The sequence below is a fragment of the Pseudophryne corroboree genome, chromosome 6, assembly GCF_028390025.1.
Source record: "Pseudophryne corroboree isolate aPseCor3 chromosome 6, aPseCor3.hap2, whole genome shotgun sequence".
Classification (NCBI taxonomy): domain Eukaryota; kingdom Metazoa; phylum Chordata; class Amphibia; order Anura; family Myobatrachidae; genus Pseudophryne; species Pseudophryne corroboree.
In genome coordinates this window covers 554,089,982-554,116,095 of record NC_086449.1, presented here as the reverse complement: position 1 = coordinate 554,116,095, position 26,114 = coordinate 554,089,982, and the positions used below count along the sequence as shown (strand labels likewise).

At 48.5% G+C, this 26,114-nt stretch overlaps 1 protein-coding gene across 4 annotated transcripts in view; it reads left to right on the top strand.

Moving 5' to 3' along the window:
* Window positions 1-26,114, top strand: part of PPM1H (protein phosphatase, Mg2+/Mn2+ dependent 1H) — a 334,697-nt gene that overhangs the window by 120,568 nt on the left and 188,015 nt on the right. For all 4 annotated transcript variants that reach the window (XM_063927727.1, XM_063927728.1, XM_063927730.1 and 1 more), the window contains one exon: window positions 18,282-18,626. In XM_063927727.1, the coding sequence (XP_063783797.1) occupies window positions 18,282-18,626 (345 nt within the window). The remainder of the gene's footprint in view (window positions 1-18,281; window positions 18,627-26,114) is intronic.

Below are 26,114 nucleotides of genomic sequence, written 5' to 3'. Positions count from 1 at the left end.
ACCTTCTGTTAGGTCGTTAATGAAAATATTGAACAATAGCGGTCCTAATACTGAGCCTTGCGGCACACCACTTAGCACTTCAGTCCAATTTGAAAAAGATCCATTAACCACAACGCGCTGCTCCCTATTATCTAACCAGTTTTTGACCCAAGTGCATATTGTGCTTCCTAGCCCTGTTTCTTGTAGCTTGTAGATAAGTCTCATGTGTGGTACAGTGTCAAATGCTTTGGCAAAATCTAAAAAGATTACATCCACCTCTTTACCCTGATCTAGGTTTGCGCTTACTGTTTCATAAAAGCCAAGTAAGTTGGTTTGACAGGATCTGTCCTTCATAAACCCATGTTGATTCCTTATAATGACCTTATTGACTTCAAGGAACTTCTGAATACTATCTCTTAGAATACCTTCCAATATTTTCCCCACTGTAGATGTAAGACTAACTGGTCTATAATTACCTGGTTCAGCTTTATTTCTCTTTTTGAATATAGGCTCTACTTCCGCTATACGCCAGTCTTTGGGAACCATACCTGATATTACTGAATCCTTAAAGATCAAAAATAGCGGTTTTGCAAGTTCAGAGTGAAGCTCCATTAGAACCCTTGGGTGAATACCATCGGGACCTGGTGATTTTTAATCTTTAAATGTTTTAATCGGTCACAGACTACTTCCTCGCTTAAATAAGTACCTATCAGTGGGATATTCTCATTATTGAGATTGTGTTAGTCCCTGAATTGGGTCCTCTCTAGTAAATACTGTTGAAAAAAACTCATTTAGTGTGTCCGCTATGTCATTATCATTTTTGCTTAAGACTCCCAACTTGTCTTTTAAAGGGCCTATACTCTCCTTCTTTAATCTCTTGCTATTAATGTATTTAAAGAATTTTTCTCTAACGTCCTAGTGGATGCTGGGGACTCCGTAAGGACCATGGGGAATAGACGGGCTCCGCAGGAGACATGGGCACTTTAAGAAAGAATTTAGGTTCTGGTGTGCACTGGCTCCTCCCTCTATGCCCCTCCTCCAGACCTCAGTTTGATACTGTGCCCAGACGAGCTGGGTGCTTTTCAGTGAGCTCTCCTGAGTTCGCGGAGAGAAAGTATTTTGTTAGGTTTTTTATTTTCAGGGAGCTCTGCTGGCAACAGACTCCCTGCATCGTGGGACAGAGGGGAGAGAAGCAGCCCTACTCTCTGAAGCTAGGTCCTGCTTCTTAGGCTACTGGACACCATTAGCTCCAGAGGGATCGTACGCAGGATCTCACCCTCGCCGTCCGATACCAGAGCCGCGCCGCCGTCCCCCTCGCAGAGCCGGAAGACAGAAGCCGGGTGAGTATTTGAAGCAAGAAGACTTCAAATCGGCGGCAGAAGACTCCGTTCTTCACTGAGGTAACGCACAGCACTGCAGCTGTGCGCCATTGCTCCCACACACCTCACATACCCCGGTCACTGTAAGGGTGCAGGGCGCAGGGGGGGGCGCCCTGGGCAGCATTTGGATCCTATTTTTGGCAAAAGTACACGTATATACAGTTGGGTACTGTATATATGTATGAGCCCCCGCCAAGAAAATGCATATTTTAGCGGGACAGAAGCCCGCCGTCGAGGGGGCGGGGCTTCTTCCTCAGCACCCACCAGCGCCATTTTTTCTCCATAGCTCCACTGAGAGAAAGCTCCCCAGGCTCTCCCCTGCAGATTCACGGTAGAAGAGGGTAAAAAGAGAGGGGGGGCACATAAATTAGGCGCAAAAAACACAATATAAACAGCAGCTACTGGGTTAACATTAAGTTACTGTGTTATTCCTGGGTTATAGTGATGGGGTGTGTGCTGGCATACTCTCTCCCTGTCTCTCCAAAGGGCCTTGTGGGGGAACTGTCTTCAAAAAGGGCATTCCCTGTGTGTGTGGTGTGTCGGTACGCTTGTGTCGACATGTCTGATGAGGAAGGCTATGTGGAAGCAGAGCGGGAGCAAGTGAATGTGGTGTCTCCGTCAACGGCGCCGACACCTGATTGGATGGATATGTGGAAGGTTTTAAATGATAATGTTAATTCCTTGCATAAGAGGTTAGATAAAGCTGAAGCCTCAGGACAGTCAGGGTCCCAACCCGTGCCTGATCCTATGTCGCAGAGGCCGTCAGGGTCTCAGAAGCGCCCACTATCCCAAATTGTTGACACAGATACCGACATGGATTCTGACTCCAGTGTCGATGACGATGATGCAAAGTTACAGCCAAAGTTGGCTAAATCACTCCGATATATGATTATAGCAATTAAGGATGTTTTGCACATCACAGAGGAAACCCCTGTCCTTGACACAAGGGTTTATATGTATAAGGGGTGGTCTTCTGTATGCCGAATGTCGGGATACCGGCGCACAGTATACCGGCGCCGGAATCCCGACACCCGGCATACCGACAACTATTCTCCCTCGTGGGGGTCCACGACCCCCCTGGAGGGAGAATAAAATAGTGTGGCGCGCGTAGCGCAGCAAGCCCGCAAGGGGCTCCTTTGCGCTCGCCGCGCTGTCTGTATGCCGGCGGTCGGGCTCCCGGCGCCGGTATGCTGGTCGCCGGGAGCCCGAGCGCCGGCATACCGTACGACACCCTGTATAAGGGAAAGAAACCTGAGGTGACTTTTCCCCCCTCACACGAACTGAATGAGTTATGTGAAAAACCTTGGGAATCTCAAGAAAAATTATGCAGATTTCCAAACGGATTCTTATGGCGTATCCTTTCCCGCCAACGGACAGGTTACGATGGGAATCCTCCCCTAGGGTGGACAAAGCTTTAACACGCTTATCCAAAAAGGTAGCCCTGCCGTCACAGGATACGGCTACTCTCAAGGATGCTGCTGATCGCAAACAGGAGGGTAGCTTGAAGTCCATTTATACACATTCAGGTACCTTGCTCAGACCGGCAATCGCGTCGGCCTGGGTCTGTAGTGCAGTAGCGGCATGGACTGATACCTTATCAGAGGAGTTGGATACCCTAGATAGGGATGCTGTTTTATTGACCCTGGGGCATATTAAAGACGCTGTCCTTTATATGAGAGATGCTCAAAGAGACATTAGTCTGCTGGGTTCTAGAATAAATGCTATGTCAATTTCTGCCAGAAGGATCCTGTGGACTCGGCAATGGACAGGTGATGCCGACTCAAAAAGGCATATGGAGGTTTTACCTTACAAGGGTGAGGAATTGTTTGGGGAGGGTCTCTCGGACCTGGTCTCCACAGCTACTGCTGGAAAGTCAAATTTTTTGCCATATGTTTCCTCACAGCCTAAGAGAGCACCGTATTATCAAATGCAGTCCTTTCGATCACAGAAAAACAAGAAAGTCCGAGGTGCATCCTTTCTTGCCAGAGGCAGGGACAGAGGAAAGAAGCTGCACAACACAGCTAGTTACCAGGAACAGAAGTCCTCCCCGGCCTCTACAAAATCCACTGCATGACGCTGGGGCTCCACAGGCGGAGCTAGGGCCGGTGGGGGCACGTCTTCGAAATTTCAGACACAAGTGGGTTCACTCCCAGTTGGATCCCTGGGCAATAGATATTGTGTCTCAGGGATACAAGCTGGAATTCGAGGAGATGCCCCCTCACCGATATCTCAAATCGGCCCTGCCAGCTTCCCCCCACGAGGGGGAAATAGTGTTAACTGCAATTCACAAATTGTATCTTCAACAGGTGGTGGTCAAGGTTCCCCTCCTTCAGCAGGGAAGGGGTTATTATTCGACCATGTTTGTAGTCCCGAAACCGGACGGTTCGGTCAGACCCATATTGAATTTAAAATCCCTGAACATATACCTGAAAAGGTTCAAGTTCAAGATGGAATCGCTGAGAGCAGTCATCGCAAGCCTGGAAGGGGGGGATTTTATGGTGTCTCTGGACATAAAGGATGCATACCTTCATGTCCCCATTTATCCACCTCATCAGGCGCACCTCAGATTTGTGGTACAGGATTGTCATTACCAATTTCAGACGTTGCTGTTTGGTCTCTCCAAGGCACCGAGAATATTTACCAAGGTAATGGCGGAAATGATAGTACTCCTGCGGAAGCAAGGAGTCACAATTATCCCATACTTGGACGATCTCCTCATAAAAGCGAGATCAAGAGAGCAGTTGCTGATCAGTGTAGCACTTTCTCTGGAAGTGTTACGGCAACACGGCTGGATTCTAAATATTCCAAAGTCGCAGTTGGTTCCTACGACTCGTCTGCCTTTCCTGGGCATGATTCTAGACACAGACCAGAAAAGGGTTTATCTCCCGATGGAGAAAGCTCAGGAACTCATGACACTGGTCAGGAACCTATTAAAACCAAAACAGGTGTCAGTGCATCACTGCACTCGTGTCCTGGGAAAGATGGTGGCATCATACGAGGCCATTCCCTTCGGCAGGTTCCATGCGAGGACCTTTCAATGGGACATACTGGACAAGTGGTCCGGATCACATCTTCAGATGCATCGGTTAATCACCCTATCCCCCAGGGCCAGGGTGTCACTCCTGTGGTGGCTGCAGAGCGCAACGCCCTGCGTCAAGCGGAGACCCTGCTTCGCGACCAACCGGTTCTGATTCAGTCAGACAACATCACCGCAGTGGCTCATGTAAACCGCCAAGGCGGCACAAGGAGCAGAGTGGCGATGGCGGAAGCCACCAGAATTCTTCGCTGGGCGGAGAATCACGTAAGCGCACTGTCAGCAGTGTTCATCCCGGGAGTGGACAACTGGGAAGCAGACTTCCTCAGTAGACACGACCTCCACCCGGGAGAGTGGGGACTTCATCAGGAAGTCTTCGCGCAGATTACAAGTCGGTGGGAACTGCCACAGGTGGACATGATGGCATCCCGCCTCAACAAAAAGCTACAGAGGTATTGTGCCAGGTAAAGAGACCCTCAGGCGATAGCTGTAGACGCCCTGGTGACAACGTGGGTGTTCCAGTCGTTCTATGTATTTGCTCCTCTTCCTCTCATACCCAAGGTGCTAAGTATAATACGAAAAAGAGGAGTGAGAACAATACTCATTGTTCCAGATTGGCCACGAAGGACTTGGTATCCAGATCTGCAAGAACTACTCACAGAGGACCTGTGGCCTCTTCCTCTAAGACAGGACTTGTAGCAACAAAGGCCCTGTCTGTTCCAAGACCTACCGCGGCTGCGTTTGACGGCATGGCGGTTGAACGCCAGATCCTAGCAGAGAAAGGCATTCTGGATGAGGTCATTCCTACGCTGATAAAGGCTAGGAAGGACGTGACAGCTCAACATTATCACCGTATATGGCGAAAATATGTTGCTTGATGTGAGGCCAGGAATGCTCCTACGGAGGAGTTCCAGCTGGGCCGTTTCCTTCACTTCCTACAATCCGTAGTGAATTTGGGCCTAAAATTGGGTTCCATTAAGGTCCAGATTTCGTCCCTATCCATTTTCTTTCAAAAGGAGTTGGCTTCTCTACCTGAAGTTCAGATGTTTGTAAAGGGAGTGCTGCATATTCAGCCCCCTTTTGTGCCTCCAGTGGCACCTTGGGATCTTAACGTGGTGTTGAGTTTCCTGAAATCCCACTGGTTTGAACCACTCAAAATGGTGGAGTTGAAATATCTCACGTGGAAGGTGGTCATGCTATTAGCCTTGGCTTCAGCTAGGTGTGTGTCAGAGTTGGCGGCTTTGTCACATAAAATCCCCTATCTGGTTTTCCATGCGGATAGAGCAGAATTGCGGACCCGTCCACAATTTCTGCCGAAAGTGGTTTCAACTTTTCATATAAACCAACCTGTTGTGGTGCCTGTGGCTACTACTGACTTGGAGGATTCCGAGTTACTCAATGTGGTCAGGGCTTTAAAGGTTTATGTAGCCAGAACGGCTAGGGTCAGGAAAACAGAGTCTTTGTTTATCCTGTATGCTTCCAACAAGCTTGGTGCTCCTGCTTCAAAGCAAACTATTGCTCGCTGGATCTGTAACACGATTCAGCAGGCTCATTCTGCGGCTGGATTGCCGCTCCCGAAATCAGTTAAGGCCCATTCCACTAGGAAGGTGGGCTCTTCTTGGGCGGCTGCCCGTGGGGTCTCGGCATTACAGCTTTGCCGAGCGGCTACTTGGTCAGGTTCAAACACTTTTGCAAAGTTCTACAAGTTTGATACCCTGGCTGAGGAGGACCTTGTGTTTGCTCAATCGGTGCTGCAGAGTCATCCGCACTCTCCCGCCCGTTTGGGAGCTTTGGTATAATCCCCATGGTCCTTACGGAGTCCCCAGCATCCACTAGGACGTTAGAGAAAATAAGATTTTACTTACCGGTAAATCTATTTCTCGTAGTCCGTAGTGGATGCTGGGCGCCCGTCCCAAGTGCGGACTTCTTCTGCAATACTTGTATATAGTTATTGCTTCAATAAGGCTTAAGTTATGGTTGCATCAGGGTTTGACCGGATGCTCTGTTATTTGTCATACTGTTAACTGGTTATCACTTGTTATACGGTGTGGCTGGTATGAATCTTGCCCTGGATTACCAAAATCCTTTCCTTGTACTGTCAGCTCTTCTGGGCACAGTTTCTCTAACTGAGGTCTGGAGGAGGGGCATAGAGGGAGGAGCCAGTGCACACCAGAACCTAAATTCTTTCTTAAAGTGCCCATGTCTCCTGCGGAGCCGGTCTATTCCCCATGATCCTTACGGAGTCCCCAGCATCCACTACGGACTACGAGAAATAGATTTACCGGTAAGTAAAATCTTATTTTTGGGATTCGCTTTGCTTTCCTTTGCTACTGGTTTTTCAGTTTCTACTTTAGCCGCTCTTTTTTCCTTTTTGCAAATTTTGTTACATTCCTTATAGTGCTGAAATGACTCTGCTTCCCCGTCAGATTTGTATTTTTTAAATGCTCGCCTTTTCTTGCCCATAAGTTCCTTTATCTTTTTGTTAAGCCACATCGGTTTATGGTTTTTATTCCTTTTTTTGCTGCTCATAGGAATAAATTTGAGAGTATTTTTAGCTAGCAGGAATTCTAGTACCTCCCATTTCTCCGTAGTATTTTTTCCTAAAAACAAACCTTCCCATTGAATATCCCTGAAAAATACCCTCATCTTTTCAAAATTCGCTTTGCTAAAGTTTAGAGTCCTTGTTGAGCCAGTATAGGGATGTTTATGAAAACTGATATTGAATGTGACCATATTGTGGTCGCTGTTTCCTATGGGTTCCCCTACTATAATACCGGATACCAAATCCCCATTGTTTGTTAATACCAGGTCTAAGATTGCATTGTACCTAGTTGGTTCCTCAATTAATTGAACTAAGTAGTTATCATTAAGTGTGTTTAAAAACCTATTGCCCCTAGCAGTAATCACATGAATCGTTTTTCCAGTTTATCTCTGGATAGTTAAAATCTCCCATCACTACTATGTCTCCTACTCCTGCTGTTCTTTCAATTTGCCTTAGTAACAATTCCTCATCAGATACGTTGATACCAGGCGGCCTATAGCATACACCCAATACTAACTTTTTTTATTCCTTTTTCCCCGCATGCAATTTCTAACCATAATGTCTCGACAGTGTCTACAGTCCCCTCCTGAATATCTTCCCGTATATCAGGTTTTAAAAACGGCTTTACGTAAAGACACACCCCTCCACCCTTTTTATTTAGTCTGTCTCTCCTAAACAGTGTATAGCCCTCTAGATTGACTGTCCAATCATGAGATTCGTCCCACCAAGTTTCAGTAATGCCTATAATATCATACTGTTTGCTTGCTGAAAGTATTTCTAGTTCGCCCTTTTTACCAGTAATGCTTCTAGCGTTTACATACATACAACTAAGATAAGTATTTTCCCTTGCGTTAGGGACATCTTTCACCTTATGTAACAATGATAACCTGTAATTGTCATTGGTTAGTGCTTTGGTAAAATCTCTTTTAGTACTCATTTTAGTAACCTTACCGCCTGCGCTTACCCTCCCCCCAACATCTCCCCCATTTTGTTTACTACCGCCATCCCCACTATTCTCACTGCACGACCTGTAGTTTCTAGCTAAACCCTCCCCCCAGGCTCCTAGTTTAAAATCTCCTCCAACCCTCTAACCATCCTTCACCCCCCCCCCCCCCCCAAGCACCGCTGCCCCCTCCTCAGTCAGGTGCTATCCGTCACGACAAAAGAGATGGCGCCTGACTGAGAAGTCTGCCCAGTGTTCCACACATACCCCTCTTTCCTGCACCAATCCCTAAACCACACATTTACCTCCCTAATCTCCCTCTGCCTCCCTGGACTAGCGCGTGGCACGGGTAATATTTCGGAGAATATTACCTTAGATGTCCTTGCCTTAAGTTTCTTTCCTAAGTCCCTATAGTCTTTCTTAAGGACATCCCACCTTCCGCTAACTTTGTCATTGGTGCCAACGTGCACCAAGACCGCCGGATCTTTCCCAGCCCCTCCCAACAATCTATCTACCCGGTCCGCGATGTGCCGTACCCGAGCACCCGGGAGACAACAGACTGTACGGCGATCAATCTAGCTACCCGGTCCGCGATGTGCCATACCCGAGCACCCGGGAGACAACAGACTGTACGGCGATCACGGTCCCGGTAGCAGATTGCCCTATCTGCCTTCCTGATGATAGAATCCACCACCAAATGACTAGGTACCTCACTATCTTTTATCCCAACTGCGCCAGAGGATGCTAGAGGGAGCAGTCTCCTCCGGCACCGTAATTTCTTCACTATAATCCTCCGATTCCTCGTCCAGTCGGGCAAATTTGTTCGGGTTTGATAGTTTGGAGATGTCGAGCCTCTTTTTCTTCCTTCTAACTGTCACCCAGCTGGCTACCTGATCATCATCCTCTTCTACCAGTGACCCCTCCCGCAACTCCACCACCGTTCTGTCTAAACTTCGCTCGAGATTGTGAATTTCCCTCAGTCGCGTAACGGTTTGCTCTAGATTAGTTACCTGGGCTTCCAGGGCAACCGTTCGCACACACCTCGTGCAGATGTAATCACACTGGGCCAGTAGCTCCAGGTGTGCATACATCTTGCACAACATGCACTGAGTGAGGTCCCCAATCACAGCCCCTCCCATATTGTTTGTAAGGTCTAACTCCCTGTTACACTCAAAGAAAAAGAAGCAAAAAGAAAAAGTAGAAGACAAACAATCTGGGCAAACACTCACTTATACAATAATTAAGCTGGCTTATACTTATCTATCTTTGTGCGGTTCTTGGTGCTTCGCTTTTATGCAGCCGTAGTACTCCAGTGCCCCCTCTGAGTGGGACCCCTCCTGCGGCACCGATACTCCACTTAGCAGTTGCAGTTGTTCCAGCTCACTGCACCTCCTTTTCACTCGGCTTCCAGCTCCTGCTTCTGCTGATTCCAACTCACATACACTTACAAATCCAAGCAACACTTTAAAATACAAGCCCTTACAATGATCAAGCTCCAATTAGTCTAATCACTGATTATATAGGCTCAGCCAGATGCTTTAGTCAGCCCCTCCTCCTCCTGATTACTCACCTATACTGGTATGATAAATTGTGTAAAGGGCCGTACACATGGGGGGAGATGTGTGCTGAGCGATCTAGCACAGACCGCTCAGTGGTGAAATGAGCGATGACACTAGATTGTGCCTGCATGCAGGTCAATCTAGCACCAGCGATAGGGCCGCGCATCGCTATCGCTGTGGGGCATACACACGGAGAGATCAGTACTTAAAGGGGGTACACACGGAGCGATGTTCACTTAGTTTCTAAGCAATCTGACTAGATTGCTTAGAAATTAAGAACACATCGCTCTGTGTGTAGGGGTGCCGGTGACAGCGATGCGCGGCCCTGCGCGTCTATGTTGCCGGGGCTAGATTGGCCTGCATGCAGGCACAATCTAGCAGGCCGCTGGGGGAAATGAGCGCCCCCGTCCGTCCCCCCCTCGCTCAGCTCACATCGCGGTGTGCTAAGCGGGGGAAGAGATGTGTGCTGAGCGGTCTGTTCTAGATCGCTTAGCACACATCTCACTCCACATCTCCCCATCAGTACGGCCCTTAAGTTCTAAGCAATCTAGTCAGATTGCTTAGAATTTAAGCACATATCTCTCCGTCTGTACACCCTTAACAGACAAAGGGAACTGTAGTCACTGCCCCAAGCAGCAAATGATTTGACACACTGATACATAGCACTTTATCTACTTCCATAGCACCCTGACAGAACAATTCTTGTGTGATAAACGTCTTACATTATCTTTTTGGCATGTTTTCTAGCAGCAGGGGCATTATCTGATATAATTGGTGTTTGCAGATAAAGTGTGACAAACTAGAGATGAGAGAGGTCAATCAAAGGGGAAACAGAGCCACCTAAATGTGCCCATAGCTCGTACACAGAGAAACATAAACCAAGTCTGTAACACATGCATTTTAATGGGGTGTAGTATGGTATGCGGGCGGCCGGGCTCCTGGCGACCAGCATACCGGCGCCGGGAGCCCGACCGCCGGCATACCGACAGCGTGGTGAGGGCAAATGAGCCTCTTGCGGGCACGGTGGCACGCTACGCGCGCCACGCTATTTCATTCTCCCTCCAGGTGGGGGGGCTCGTGCACCCACACGAGGGAGAAAAAGTGTCGGTATGCCGGCTGTTTGGTGTTAAAATGCAGTTTTTGCAGTTAAGATCTCTACTCCATCTGTTCCTATGGAAATTTAAATCTGGGTCAGAATATTCTCATTTACAGTCCATCCTGTGGATGAAGAACATGACGTTGCACCTAAGTTAATTAGAGGTGTATTGTATCAAAAATAGTTTTTTACAGTCCAAATATCCCAATATGAAAGGAAACAACAAATTCAAAATAAAGGAACATGGAACCAGTGTTAAAATCAGTAAAATAAAATGGGCAGAAAAAAATGCACCCTTTATCAAGCATGTGCACAAACCTTGCCGATAGATGCCTTATACCCCTTTTACATTCACACAGCCGGGTCACTCCCGGGATGCATTCCCGGGACTGACCCCTTTCACACTGCACTAAGACCTGGGATCGACCCGGGACAGCCCCATTTACACTGATCCCGGGATATCCCTGCAAATGCATATGTATGTCATTACATATGCATCCAGGATGCTCCCCTGGGCTCTGAAAGATGACATCATCTTTTCAGAGCCCAAGAAAGCTCCAATCCGAGGCCTTTTAACAGTCCAGGGTAGTGAATCCCGGACTGACCCCTTTCACACTACACAGCTTCCTGGGACGGTCCCAGATTTATCCCTGGTCGAGACCTGGGATGAAATCCCGGGATGCTTGTCCCGGGAAATTGTCCCTGTACCCTTTCACACTGAGCAAAATTCCGGGATGATGCGCGTTCATGTGCAATATCCCGGGATTTTTTTGCGAGTGTAAAAGGGGTATCAGTCTTTTGGAGATGTAGGGCCTTATTCATGTTGGATACCTTATGTGCATGTGCACAACAGGTCCTGCAATCTCCTCTGCCTGAGTGACAGGCACAGGCGGTCGCAGGGAAAGGCAACAACGACCGGCGTTTGGGAAAACAAAGGTCGCTCCTGTTTTTTGGGAGTGGTAAGGCCGAGGACTGTGATGCTGTCGCGGTTTCCTTGGCGTCTCTAGCCTCCCCGCGATTTCAAGTCTGAGTAAGGTCAAACCCCAAAGCGTCACACTAGTGAGGAAAGTGAAGTGTATGAGAAAGTTGGATCTCCCTAGCACTCCCTAGCATTTTTATTGTTTGTTTTTTATATATGTAACATTTTCACAATTTTTTTTCACCCCTGTAACGCTAACACATGCAATATCTGCTCTTATCTCTCCAACTGTCTCACACACTTCACTTTCCTCACTAGTGTGATGCTTTGGGGTGGTTCTGTCTGGGGTGTTTTTGGGGGTGCCCCACGCCCTAGACTTGAACCCTTAGAATGTTAGGGACTTACCCGACTATGAGGTTACCGTGAAGTGGTGGGTAAGACCGTAATTTTGGCCAAGATTATGCGAAATGCCTCATATTGCAAAATTTATTATTTGAATTAGTAATGTTTGAATAAGGCACCTGCACTCGCTCTCTTTATGTAAGGTCAGACTTACTCAGACTGCAGTTGCAAATATACATCGTGACCGATGGTCGCAAAGTTCGTCCCGAACTACGATAGCATCGCAATTTCTCTGACGTCCTAGTGGATGCTGGGACTCCGTCAGGACCATGGGGATTAGCGGCTCCGCAGGAGACAGGGCACAAAAATAAAAGCTTTAGGACTAGGTGGTGTGCACTGGCTCCTCCCCCTATGACCCTCCTCCAAGCCCCAGTTAGGTTTTTGTGCCCGTCCGAGCAGGGTGCAATCTAGGTGGCTCTCCTAAAGAGCCGCTTAGAAAAAGTTATTAGGTTTTTTATTTTCAGTGAGTCCTGCTGGCAACAGGCTCACTGCAACGAGGGACTTAGGGGAGAAGAAGTGAACTCACCTGCGTGCAGGATGGATTGGCTTCTTAGGCTACTGGACACCATTAGCTCCAGAGGGATCGAACACAGGCCCAGCCATGGAGTCCGGTCCCGGAGCCGCGCCGCCGACCCCCTTGCAGATGCCGAAAAGTGAAGAGGTCCAGAAACCGGCGGCAGAAGACTTTTCAGTCTTCATGAGGTAGCGCACAGCACTGCAGCTGTGCGCCATTGTTGTCAGCACACTTCACACCAGCGGTCACTGAGGGTGCAGGGCGCTGGGGGGGGGGCGCCCTGGGCAGCAATGATAATACCTTGTTCTGGCTAAAAATACATCACATATAGCCCCTGGGGCTATATGGATGTATTTAACCCCTGCCAGGTCTCACAAACACCGGGAGAAGAGCCCGCCGAAATAGGGGGCGGGGCCTATCTCCTGAGCACACAGCGCCATTTTCCTGCACAGCTCCGCTGCGAGGAAGGCTCCCAGGACTCTCCCCTGCACTGCACTACAGAAACAGGGTAAAAAAACAGAGAGGGGGGGCACTTTTTTGGCGATATTGATATATTAAGCTGCTATAAAGGAAACAACACTTCTGTAGGGTTGTTCCTATATATTTATAGCGCTTGGGTGTGTGCTGGCAAACTCTCCCTCTGTCTCCCCAAAGGGCTAGTGGGGTCCTGTCTTCGATAAGAGCATTCCCTGTGTGTCTGCTGTGTGTCGGTACGTGTGTGTCGACATGTATGAGGACGATGTTGGTGTGGAGGCGGAGCAATTGCCGGTAATGGTGATGTCACCCCCTAGGGAGTCGACACCGGAATGGATGGCTTTGTTTATGGAATTACGTGATAATGTCAGCACGTTACAAAAATCAGTTGACGACATGAGACGGCCGGCAAACCAGTTAGTACCTGTCCAGGCGTCTCAGACACCGTCAGGGGCTGTAAAACGCCCTTTACCTCAGTCGGTCGACACAGACCCAGACACGGACACCGAATCTAGTGTCGACGGTGAAGAAACAAACGTATTTTCCAGTAGGGCCACACGTTATATGATCACGGCAATGAAGGAGGCTTTGCATATCTCTGAAACTGCAAGTACCACAAAAAGGGGTATTATGTGGGGTCTGAAAAAACTACCTGTAGTTTTTCCTGAATCAGAGGAATTGAATGAAGTGTGTGATGAAGCGTGGGTTAACCCCGATAGAAAACTGCTAATTTCAAAGAAGTTATTGGCATTATATCCTTTCCCGCCAGAGGTTAGGGCGCGCTGGGAAACACCCCCTAGGGTGGATAAGGCACTCACACGCTTATCAAAACAAGTGGCGTTACCGTCTCCTGAAACGGCCGCCCTCAAGGATCCAGCTGATAGGAGGCTGGAAACTACCCTGAAAAGTATATACACTCATACTGGTGTTATACTGCGACCAGCCATCGCCTCTGCATGGATGTGCAGTGCTGGGGTGGTTTGGTCGGATTCCCTGACTGAAAATATTGATACCCTGGATAGGGACAGTATTTTATTGACTATAGAGCAATTAAAGGATGCTTTTCTTTATATGCGAGATGCTCAGAGGGATATTTGCACTCTGGCATCGAGAGTAAGTGCGATGTCCATATCTGCCAGAAGAAGTTTATGGACGCGACAGTGGTCAGGTGATGCGGATTCCAAACGGCATATGGAAGTATTGCCGTATAAAGGGGAGGAATTATTTGGTGTCGGTCTATCGGATTTGGTGGCCACGGCAACAGCCGGGAAATCCACCTTTTTACCTCAGGTCCCCTCCCAACAGAAAAAGACACCGTCTTTTCAGCCGCAGTCCTTTCGTTCCTATAAGAACAAGCGGGCAAAAGGACAGTCATATCTGCCCCGAGGCAAAGGAAAGGGTAAGAGAGTGCACCAAGCAGCTCCCTCCCAGGAGCAGAAGCCCTCCCCGGCTTCTGCAAAGCCCTCAGCATGACGTTGGGGCTTTACAAGCGGACTCAGGGGCGGTGGGGGGTCGACTCAAGAATTTCAGCGCACAGTGGGCTCACTCACAGGTGGACCCCTGGATCCTGCAGGTAGTATCTCAGGGTTACAGGTTGGAATTCGAGAAGTCTCCCCCTCGCCGGTTCCTAAAGTCTGCTCTGCCAACGTCTCCCTCAGACAGGGCGACGGTATTGGAAGCCATTCACAAGCTGTATTCTCAGCAGGTGATAGTCAAGGTACCCCTCCTACAACAGGGAAAGGGGTATTATTCCACACTATTTGTGGTACCGAAGCCGGACGGCTCGGTAAGACCTATTCTAAATCTGAAATCTTTGAACCTGTACATACAAAAATTCAAGTTCAAGATGGAGTCACTCAGAGCAGTGATAGCGAATCTGGAAGAAGGGGACTTTATGGTGTCCCTGGACATCAAGGATGCTTACCTGCATGTCCCAATTTGCCCTTCACATCAAGGGTACCTCAGGTTCGTGGTGCAAAACTGTCATTATCAGTTTCAGACGCTGCCGTTTGGATTGTCCACGGCACCTCGGGTCTTTACCAAGGTAATGGCCTGAAATGATGTTTCTTCTGCGAAGAAAAGGCGTATTAATTATCCCTTACTTGGACGATCTCCTGATAAGGGCAAGGTCCAGAGAACAGCTGGGGGACGTAGTAGCACTAACCCAATTAGTGCTGCAACAGCACGGGTGGATTCTGAATTTTCCAAAATCTCAATTGACCCCGACGACACGTCTGCTGTTCCTGGGAATGATTCTGGACACGGTTCAGAAAAAGGTGTTTCTTCCGGAGGAGAAAGCCAGGGAGTTATCCGAACTTGTCAGGAACCTCCTAAAACCAGGAAAAGTGTCTGTGCATCAATGCACAAGAGTCCTGGGAAAAATGGTGGCTTCTTACGAAGCGATTCCATTCGGCAGATTCCACGCACGAACTTTTCAGTGGGATCTGCTGGACAAATGGTCCGGATCGCATCTGCAGATGCATCAGCGGATAACTTTGTCTCCACGGACAAGGGTGTCTCTTCTGTGGTGGTTGCAGAGTGCTCATCTGTTAGAGGGCCGCAGATTCGGCATACAGGACTGGGTCCTGGTGACCACGGATGCCAGTCTGAGAGGCTGGGGAGGGGTCACACAGAGAAGAAACTTCCAGGGAGTGTGGTCAAGCCTGGAGATGTCTCTTCACATAAATATACTGGAGCTAAGAGCGATTTACAATGCTCTAAGCCTGGCAAAACCCCTGCTTCAGGGTCAGCCGGTGTTGATCCAGTCGGACAACATCACGGCAGTCGCCCACGTAAACAGACAGGGCAGCACAAGAAGCAGGAGGGCAATGACAGAAGCTGCAAGGATTCTTCGCTGGGCGGAAGATCATGTGATAGCACTGTCAGCAGTGTTCATTCCGGGAGTGGACAACTGGGAAGCGGACTTCCTCAGCAGACACGATCTACACCCGGGAGAGTGGGGACTTCATCCAGAAGTCTTCCACATGATTGTGAACCGCTGGGAAAAACCAAAGGTGGATATGATGGCGTCCCGCCTCAACAAAAAACTGGTCAGGTATTGCGCCAGGTCAAGAGACCCTCAGGCAATAGCTGTGGACGCTCTGGTAACACCGTGGGTGTTCCAGTCAGTGTATGTGTTTCCTCCTCTGCCTCTCATACCAAAAGTACTGAGAATTATACGGCAAAGGGGAGTAAGAATGATACTCGTGGCTCCGGATTGGCCAAGAAGAACTTGGTACCCGGAACTTCAGGAGATGCTCACGGAAGATCCGTGGCCTCTACCTCTAAGACGGGACCTGCTTCAGCAGGGACCGTGTCTATTCCAAGACTTACCGCGGCTGCGTTTGACGGCATGGCGGTTGAACGCCGAATTCTAAGGGAAAAAGGCATTCCGGAAGAGGTCATCCCTACCCTGGTAAAAGCCAGGAAGGAGGTGACTGCACAACATTATCACCGCATTTGGAGAAAATATGTTGCGTGGTGTGAGGCCAGGAAGGCCCCGACGGAGGAATTTCAACTGGGTCGATTCCTACATTTCCTGCAAATAGGATTGTCTATGGGCCTCAAATTAGGGTCCATTAAGGTTCAAATTTCGGCCCTGTCGATTTTCTTCCAGAAAGAATTGGCTTCAGTTCCTGAAGTCCAGACTTTTGTAAAAGGAGTACTACATATACAGCCCCCGGTTGTGCCCCCAGTGGCTCCGTGGGATCTTAATGTAGTTTTGGATTTTCTCAAATCCCATTGGTTTGAGCCACTCAAATCGGTGGATTTGAAATATCTTACATGGAAAGTAACCATGCTACTGGCCCTGGCTTCAGCCAGGAGAGTGTCAGAATTGGCGGCTTTATCGTATAAAAGCCCATATCTGATTTTCCATTCGGACAGGGCAGAACTGCGGACGCGTCCTCAGTTTCTGCCTAAGGTGGTTTCAGCGTTTCACCTGAACCAGCCTATTGTGGTGCCTGCGGCTACTAGCGATTTGGAGGATTCCAAGTTGCTGGACGTTGTCAGGGCATTGAAAATATATATTTCAAGGACGGCTGGAGTCAGAAAATCTGACTCGCTGTTTATACTGTATGCACCCAACAAGCTGGGTGCTCCTGCTTCTAAGCAGACGATTGCTCGTTGGATTTGTAGCACAATTCAACTTGCACATTCTGTGGCAGGCCTGCCACAGCCTAAATCTATCAAGGCCCATTCCACAAGGAAGGTGGGCTCATCTTGGGCGGCTGCCCGAGGGGTCTCGGCATTACAACTCTGCCGAGCAGCTACGTGGTCGGGGGAGAACACGTTTGTAAAATTCTACAAATTTGATACCCTGGCTAAAGAGGACCTGGAGTTCTCTCATTCGGTGCTGCAGAGTCATCCGCACTCTCCCGCCCGTTTGGGAGCTTTGGTATAATCCCCATGGTCCTGACGGAGTCCCAGCATCCACTAGGACGTCAGAGAAAATAATATTTTACTTACCGATAAATCTATTTCTCGTAGTCCGTAGTGGATGCTGGGCGCCCAAACCAAGTGCGGATTGTCTGCAATACTTGTACATAGTTATTGTTACAAAAAAATCGGGTTGTTATTGTTGTGAGCCGTCTGTTCAGAGGCTCCTACGTTTGTCATACTGTTAACTGGGTTCAGATCACAAGTTGTACGGTGTGATTGGTGTGGCTGGTATGAGTCTTACCCGGGATTCAAAATCCTTCCTTATTGTGTACGCTCGTCCGGGCACAGTATCCTTACTGAGGCTTGGAGGAGGGTCATAGGGGGAGGAGCCAGTGCACACCACCTAGTCCTAAAGCTTTTATTTTTGTGCCCTGTCTCCTGCGGAGCCGCTAATCCCCATGGTCCTGACGGAGTCCCAGCATCCACTACGGACTACGAGAAATAGATTTATCGGTAAGTAAAATCTTATTTTTTAGCACTCGCAAATGCAGAAAGGAGGTGGGATGTACCGCCTCCTGCATTTTCATTGCTAAGGATCGTAATTCAAAACTGCTAAGAGCAGCTTTGCAATTACGATCCAACCTGAATAAGGCCCGTAGTCTATAGACAATCATATGACTGCCTGACTGTCTCGCGCATCTATCTCGCTTTTCCTGATAATCTTAGTGGGTTAGTTGATGGCATTTCCTTCATAATCATTTACTCCCATGGAAAGAGCTGGAAATGACAGTGGGCTCCTGATTAGTAGAGAATTGAGTTCAATTAATTTGGAGTTGACGATCAGTTCTAGCTGTGTTTCATTGGTTGCCCAGCAGAATTCCTAACTACTTGAGTTGCCTGGTAATGTTAAATTGAGTAAGTGGGCATGGCTTCAGTTCTACTGTGGCGGATTGCGGAGGTATGAAAAAGTCAATAAAGTGTTTGATTTGAGAGTGCTTTAAAGACCCTATTATTGTAATTTTTTATTTACAAATCTTTCTGTTTATTTATTTCATCTCAGGAGGTTGATGGAATAACATTTCAGTACTGGGCATTATTTGATGGACATGCTGGAGCAGGAGCTGCTGTTGTAGCATCAAAACTTCTTCATCACCACATCTCCGAGCAACTACAGGACATTGTAGACATACTGAAAAACTCAGCAGTTTTACCTCCCACCTGTTTGGGGGAAGATCCAGAAACTACTTCCAACAATAGCAGGACTCTGACTAGAGCTGCATCATTACGTGCGGCTACTGGTGCACCAGGCTCACCAAGCACACCTCAAACACGCTTCTTCACAGAGAAGAAAATTCCACATGAGTGTCTCATCATTGGAGCTCTGGAAAATGCATTTAAGGAAATGGTAGGAAAAATATATAAATATGTCATTTTTAGTTCATTTTCCTGTATATTTGGAGTTTTGCTAATCCATTTTATACATCCCTGTGCATCATTTCATATTGACAGTATGGACCTTATATTGAATATTTTAATGCACACTTATTATTTTACTGTGGAAAGTGCAACTTTTGCTGTAGATGTAGCTTATATAGTCTTTAGTAAGGCTTTTGACACTGTCCCACACCGCAGACTTTTAAATAAACTTGAAAGCTTGAGATTGGAGATGCTTAAATGTTTTGGTTGCAGGATAGAAATCAGAGCGTTGTAGTAAATGGAATGCATCCACCGGAGGGGTTTGAGCTGAAATGAGAGAAAAAAGTGACCCAAACGGGACTTTTTGCTTGTTGCACCCATTACTGCGGTCTAGTTTAGCCGATTCACACAGCTAAATCCAACCCTCTGTGGGTGCGATAAAAAACAACAATTGAATATTATCATCCGATTTCCCATCACTTTAGACAGGAGATCAGGCACGATAAAATATTTGAAGCTAAAATGCAAAATCATGCACTTAGGTCTCAAAAATTCAAAGGCTAAATATAGTATTAACGGCACTATAATGAAAACTACTGAGGAGGAAATGGATCTAGGGGTCACTGTTTCAGGGGCTTAAAGGCAGGTGAACAATGTAACAAAGCAATGAGGAAGGCAATCAGTAGCAGAAAGAAAGAAGTAATAATGCCACTGTATAGGTCATTGGTACGGCCTCATCCAGAATACTGTGTTCAGTTCTGGAGGCCATATCTCCAGAAGGATATTAAAACTTTAGAGACTGTACAAAGAATGGCAACTAAATGTTGCATGGCCTACATCACAAAACTTACTCGGAAAGACTAAAAGATCTTAATATGTATAGTTTGGTGCAGAGAAGGGAAAGGGGGGATATGATAGAAACTCTCAAATATATCAAGGTTTTCTCCGGCTGGGTCCACAGGTTATCCACAGGATAACATTGGGATATGCTTGAGCGTCAGCGGATTGGCACCAAATCGATGACAAGCTTTGTGGCCTCCCAGGATGCACCGGGATCGTCCATATAATCCCGCCCACCGACTCAGTCAAATCCGTTTTTTGTTTGGTGCGGCAGGAGTCGGACCATGGTCACAGGGCTGCTGTGTTTGGCAGCCCTAAGAGCTTTTTTTAAATGTATTTTTATAGTCTTAGCTTTTTTTTGAGTGAACTTTCCTAACAGTGTCTTACACGCATATTCCAACAACTCTCTGCCGGGTCGCAACAACGCTTACCCACGATACAAGTGCTGTCTCGACGGGCGTCTGTGTTGGATGTTGCTAGCAGGTCCAGCAGACGTGAACCGGCTGTGGCCGGAGCACGGGGAGAAGGTAAGGCATCGGTTCCGCTTAGAGGGGGAATACGGACACAGCCGCACTGATTGGGGAGGAGACTACCAAACAGTAGCTGGCGCGCCACCACCACAGGTGCTCTAGCGCTAGGATTTAGGGATTAGAAGGCGCCAGGAATAGTTTGAGACTGCGATCCCTAGGGTTGATGCCAGCAGTGGGGAGTCAGACGTTCTCCTGGTCGCCCCTCCCCGCAGTTCATGACCAGTTTCCGAGCGTCTCCCGCCATGAACTGATTGCCTCACTTCCGTCTCATACGCTACCACGAGGGAACTCTGTCGCAGCATGGCGCTGCGTCTGTATACACTAAAGTTTGGCCGCTAAGAGACTGGGTCGCAGACAGAGCGTCTGCATGCACTAACGTTCACTGAGCGTCTGTGTCCAATAAAAATACTGGAGCGGATGTGTACACTAGTAGCGTCTGGATCCACTCAGCGGTTTGCTAACGTATTGATGGATCCTGGAAGTGGGGTGAGTCTCCCTGTATCCCACTCTACAGAGTAAGGGTTATACAGCACTAAAATTCTATCTACTATGTTAGTATGAATAGTTAAGTTTAGTGCCTATTGCATATGAGTTTTTGTACAATGCTGTAGTTTTCTCCGCAATTGTGTCTGAATACATTAAAATAACTGTATAATACAGAAAACAGTAAATGTACGCCTACATACTTGAAATGTGTTTGTAGTTGATGATAATATGCTCATATGACTAATAATATCATGTGGCTGACTGCTAGTGTGATTGCTGACTATATATATATGTTTGTCAGTGGGTTTTTTCTGAACCTCAATGCTGGTGCTTGGGTTGGGGATCAGATTGATATCACTTTTTATGCAATATAAAGTGTTTTCAGTCACAGATTGTGTAGTACTGTGGATGAGTTGATTATTTCTGCTGCGGGGTACATTGGGCTCTACAAGGATGGACGATGGGGGGTGTAGAGTAGGATCTTGATCTGAGGCACCAACAGGCTCAAAGCTTTGACTGTTCCCAGAATGCACAGCGCCGCCTCCTCTATAACCCCGCCTCCCTGCACAGGAGCTCAGTTTTGTAGTTGGTGCTGCAGTAAGCAGGCACATAACAGAGGGGCTGCTCCAGGCAGCCCTAAGAAGAGCTTTTTTTTGAAGAAAAAAGTAAAGACTTCAAGGGCAGCAGCGGTGGTAAATGTCAGAAGACATTCACTGCTGCAGCTACAGCTCTCCCCAGCAGCGCTGTACACTCCCGAGCCCTGGTTGCCGGGTAACTACAGCAGGAGGCTCCGGCTTTCTTCATGTCAGGCACACACGACGGGGGCTCTCCGGGATTGCGTGGCCACGCTTCGGGAGGTGGTGAGTGGGTCCCGCTTGTGGGACCCGGTCTTTATCGCGATCGGCGCGGTCAGTGGGAGGCGGGCCGCGCGCACTGGCGGTGGACACTGTGGCAGTACAGGTGATCCCACTAGATCACCAGGGCATGGGTGCAGGTCAGGTTTTCTCTCTAAACCATTTTCAGTAGCCCACAGTACCCGGTGGTTTTGCCAGCAGGGGGATAAGGCTTAGAGCTGAAGCCCCTCCCCCAGCCCCAGGGCGCCATTTCCCGCAAATGTTCCCGCCCTGTAGCTGCATATCTGTCTCTCCCTCACTCCCTGTCAGTGTCTGGGCGCCATTATCTCTCAGCTTCACTGTTCCTGGGACTGCTTGGGCAAATCCTCCTGTGTAAAGCCGCCTGGTTGTCAGCGCTGTGACTTTACATGACACTTAAGTATTCTACCTGCCTTTTTAGACAGTGCTATTTAAGAAAGAGTGCATTTAGTCATGGTTTACTAGTACAATTACCCTGTGATATACATCCAGTTCTTACTGTGCAGTGTTATATCTATTGACTATATAGCTATATATATAAGCTAGTCCAGTGCAGTATTATTGATAGTTACAGTTTGTACAATGCAGAGGTTATTACTATCTGTGTGTGCATTAGATATCTGAGTGGTGTCCATTTCGTGTCTTTCACTCAACTTGCTATCCCTATATTCTATAACCTGAAGGGGCTTGGTGCGTCAGGTTTTATATTGATATAGGATTTTCACAAAGATATACTTTAATACGTATTTTTCTCTGTGATTTAGTCACCATATCTCTCCTTTATCTCTGCTAGTGCTGAATACACTGCGCAGTGGTTTGGGTAAGAGGTATTGTGCTGCTGCCAATTGTACTGTGTTACCTGATACTGCAAGTTATATCATGTCTGCTTCTGGGGGTAACGATTCTGGGGCTGAACACTGCCGATGTTGCTGAAGCCACAGATCCCTACGGGGAGAATATAGCAGCTGTGGGCTCTGGTTCTGGGGGCTCCTTGCCCCCCAGTGGAACTGTGGCAACGGAGGTACATAATGACCCACCGTGGGCCGCTTTTTCCACGCTTCTACATACGCTAGTTCATAAACTAACACCCCCTATGGACCTCCAATGCCGGTACAACTGTATGTGGTCCCTGCAGCTAACCCGCCGTGGGCGGACGATTTATCTGCTCAATTGAAGAAGTTAAACCAGTCCCTGACTACAAAAAAGTCTGACCATCGCTCGCCTAAGTCCAAGGGGTCCTCTAAGCGCTCTCCTCACAATCCACTGCTGTCACTGACACCTCGTCTGATGAAGACGGCACTTACACTGACCCCACAGGTTCTGACTCAGATGCTGCTGATGGGTAGGGTAGTTCACATGTGGATTTTCCTGATCTTTTGGAGGCTATTAAATTAATTCTACAGATTACGGATGATCCCAAGCCATCCGTCCCTCCTAAGAAACCAGATAGGTTCAAGCGTCAGAAGGTGGTTAAAGAAGTTTTACCTCACTCTGATCACCTAGTGAATATACGTCAGGAACCCTGGGAAAACCCGAGTACGAAGATTGTGCCTCAAAAGAAGATGCTGGCTCGCTATCCCCTCGCGCCAGAGCTGTCTAAGAATTGGGAAACGCCTCCTCCAGTAGACTCACATGTGGCTAGGGCGGTGGTTTCCTCAGCTCTGCCTGTCACTACCGTCACGTCTCTAAAAGAGCCTACGGATAAACGTGTGGAGGGTTGTCTTAAAGCGATTTACACCCTCACGGGTGCTGCACAAAGGCCCACTATTGCAGCAGCATGGGCTGCAGAGGCTATTGAAGCATGGGCCTTGGAGTTAGAAGCTGAAATCTCTTCTGACCATGCTAGACAATGCTTGTCATCTATTGTCACAGCTTCTCGCTATATTAAAGAGGCGGCTTCTGATGCTGGTATCCTAGCAGCCAAGGCCTCTACTACGTCAGTCCTGGCTCGCCGGATATTGTGGCTGAGATCCTGGTCTGTGGATCTGGACTCTAGAAAAACCCTGGAGGTACTCCCTTTCAAGGAAGATATTCTGTTTGGGGAGGACTTAAATAAGATAGTGGCTGACTAGGCTACTGCCAAAACTGCCTATCTGCCAAGTACTGCTCCTTCTGTGTCGAACGCTAAAGGTACTACCTTTCGCCCCTTTCGTCCTTCAGGTAAAGCAAAAGGTCAGGCATACAACAAGCAGGCCCGCACTTCCAAACCTGGTAAGCCAAAGCCAAAAAGAGCCTGGGCGGCCCGTCAGCCAGCTTCCAAGGCCAATAAGCCTGCCGCATGACGGGGCGGGCCTCCCCCTGCGGGATCCCAGGGTGGGGGGCCGGCTTCTAGGGTATACCCAGGAATGGTTGAAAACCACTTCAGATGCCTGGGTACGGGAAGTTGTCACTGGAGGTTACGCCATAGCCTTCAAAAACCGACCCCCTCATCGATTTTGCCAGACCAACATCCTGTCGGACCAGACAAAGGCAAACACTCTGCATTCGGTGGTACAGACCCTCCTAGATACAGGAGTCGTAGTACAGGTGCCTCTTGCGCAGAGGGGCCGGGGGTACTATTCTCCGCTGTTTCTAGTCCCGAACCGAATGGGTCCTCCTGGCCCATTCTCAACCTCAAGGCATTGAACAAGTTTGTGAAAGTTTCCAAGTTCCGTATGGAAACCCTTCGCTCTATAGTTCTGGCTTTGGAACCTGGGGACTACATGGTCTCCCTGGACATACAGGATGCTTACCTGCATATTGCTATAGCAGCATCACATCAGCAATACCTGAGGTTTGCTATTGGCAACCTCCATTACCAGTTTCAGGCATTCCTTTTGGTTTAACAATGGCTCCGCGAGTCTTCACCAAAGTAATGGCGGTGATGACGGTGGTACTCCGCCGTCAAGGGGTCAGGATACTGCCGTATCTGGACGACTTGTTAATCCTGGCAAATTCTCCAGAACTTCTCCTACGTCATCTAGATATGACGGTCCGGTTACTACAAGCCCACGGGTGGCTCATCAACTGGAAAAAATCCTCCCTGATCCCTGCTCAGAGCATGGTGCATCTGGGAGCGCTATTGGACACTCACAACCAGAGGTTGTTCTTGTGTCAGGAGAAAGTCCTGAAGCTTCAGGACAGGATTCGTTGCTTCTTTTGTCGTCCGCAAGTGTCGATACATTCGGCGATGCAGGTGCTGGGCCTCATGGTATCAGCATTCGACATGGTGGAGTATGCTCAATTCCATTCTCGCCCCCTCCAGAGGCTGATTCTAGCCAAGTGGGACGGCCTGCCTCACCGGATCAGGTCTCAAATGATCTCATTGACTCCGGAGGTCCGTCTGTCGCTGCTCTGGTGGCTCCAGGACCAACAATTGTGCAGGGGCCGTCCCTTCTGGATATCCAACTGGGTCCTGTTGACGACAGATGCCAGTCTAAGAGGTTGGGGCGCGGTGCTGGAGCAACACTCCCTTCAGGGTCGGTGGACCAAGGAGGAGTCTCTCCTCTCAATCACCATTCTGGAATTGCGGGCGGTCTTCAATGCATTGAACCTAGCCCAGCATTTTAATCACAACCGTCCTGTTCAAATGCAGTCGGACAATGCCACCACAGTGGCGTACATAAATCATCAAGGCGGCACTCAAAGCCGTCTGGCAATGAAGGAAGTCTCACTGATTCTACATTGGGCGGAACGCCATCTACCGGCCATATCGGCAATCTTCATTCCGAGAGTCCTGAATTGGGAAGCGGACTTTCTCAGTCGTCAGGACGTGCATGTCGGCGAGTGGGGCCTCCATCCAGAAGTGTTTCAACTCCTAGTGGAAAAGTGGGGTCTTCCAGACGTAGATCTGATGGCGTCTCGACACAATCACAAGGTTCCGGTCTTCAGAGCAAGGACAAGGGATCCTCAAGCAGCATTCGTGGATGCGCTGGCAGTGCAGTGGAGGTTTCGGCTGCCGTACGTGTTCCCTCCGGTGTCACGCCTGCCCAGGGTAATTCGGAAGTTCAAGCAAGAAAAAGGAATTCTGCTTCTCATAGCTCCAGCGTGGCCCAGACGGCACTGGTTCTCAGACCTGCAGGGCCTATCGTCAGAGCGTGCAATTCTACTTCCACAACGCCCAGACCACCTCGTTCAGGGCCCCTGTGTATACCAGGACCTAGCAGGGCTGTCTTTGACGGCGTGGCTCTTGAAGCTTCCGTCTTGAGGGCTAAGGGATGTTCTGAGGAGGTCATTAAAACTATGTTGCGGGCCCGGAAACCGGCTTCTGCCCGGATTTACCATAGCGTCTGGCATTCCTACTTTGTTTGGTGTGCATCTAACAATTATGACGCTTCCAAGTTTAGTACAGCCAAACTTTTGGCTTTTCTGCAGCAGGGCTTCTGGCTTCCCTCAAGGTTCATATTTCTGCCTTGTTGGTGTGGTTTCAGAGAAAAATTGCGACTTTACCTGATGTTCATACTTTCACTCAGGGTGTGTTGCGTATCCAACCTCCCTATGTCCCGCCTGTGGCTCCTTGGGACTTGTCGTGGTTTTGGAGGCGTTGCAGGAGCCTCCGTTTGAACCCCTTGGTTCAGCTGATCTTAAGTGGCTTTCCCTTAAGGTGGTGTTCTTGCTGGCTATTGCCTCTGCTAGAAGAGTGTCGGATTTGGGTGCCCTTTCCTGTAGTTCCCCATATCTGATTTTTCACCGTGACCGGGCGGTACTTCGGACTCTTCCCGGTTATTTACCGAAGGTGGTTTCCTCGTTCCACCTTAATCAGGAGATTGT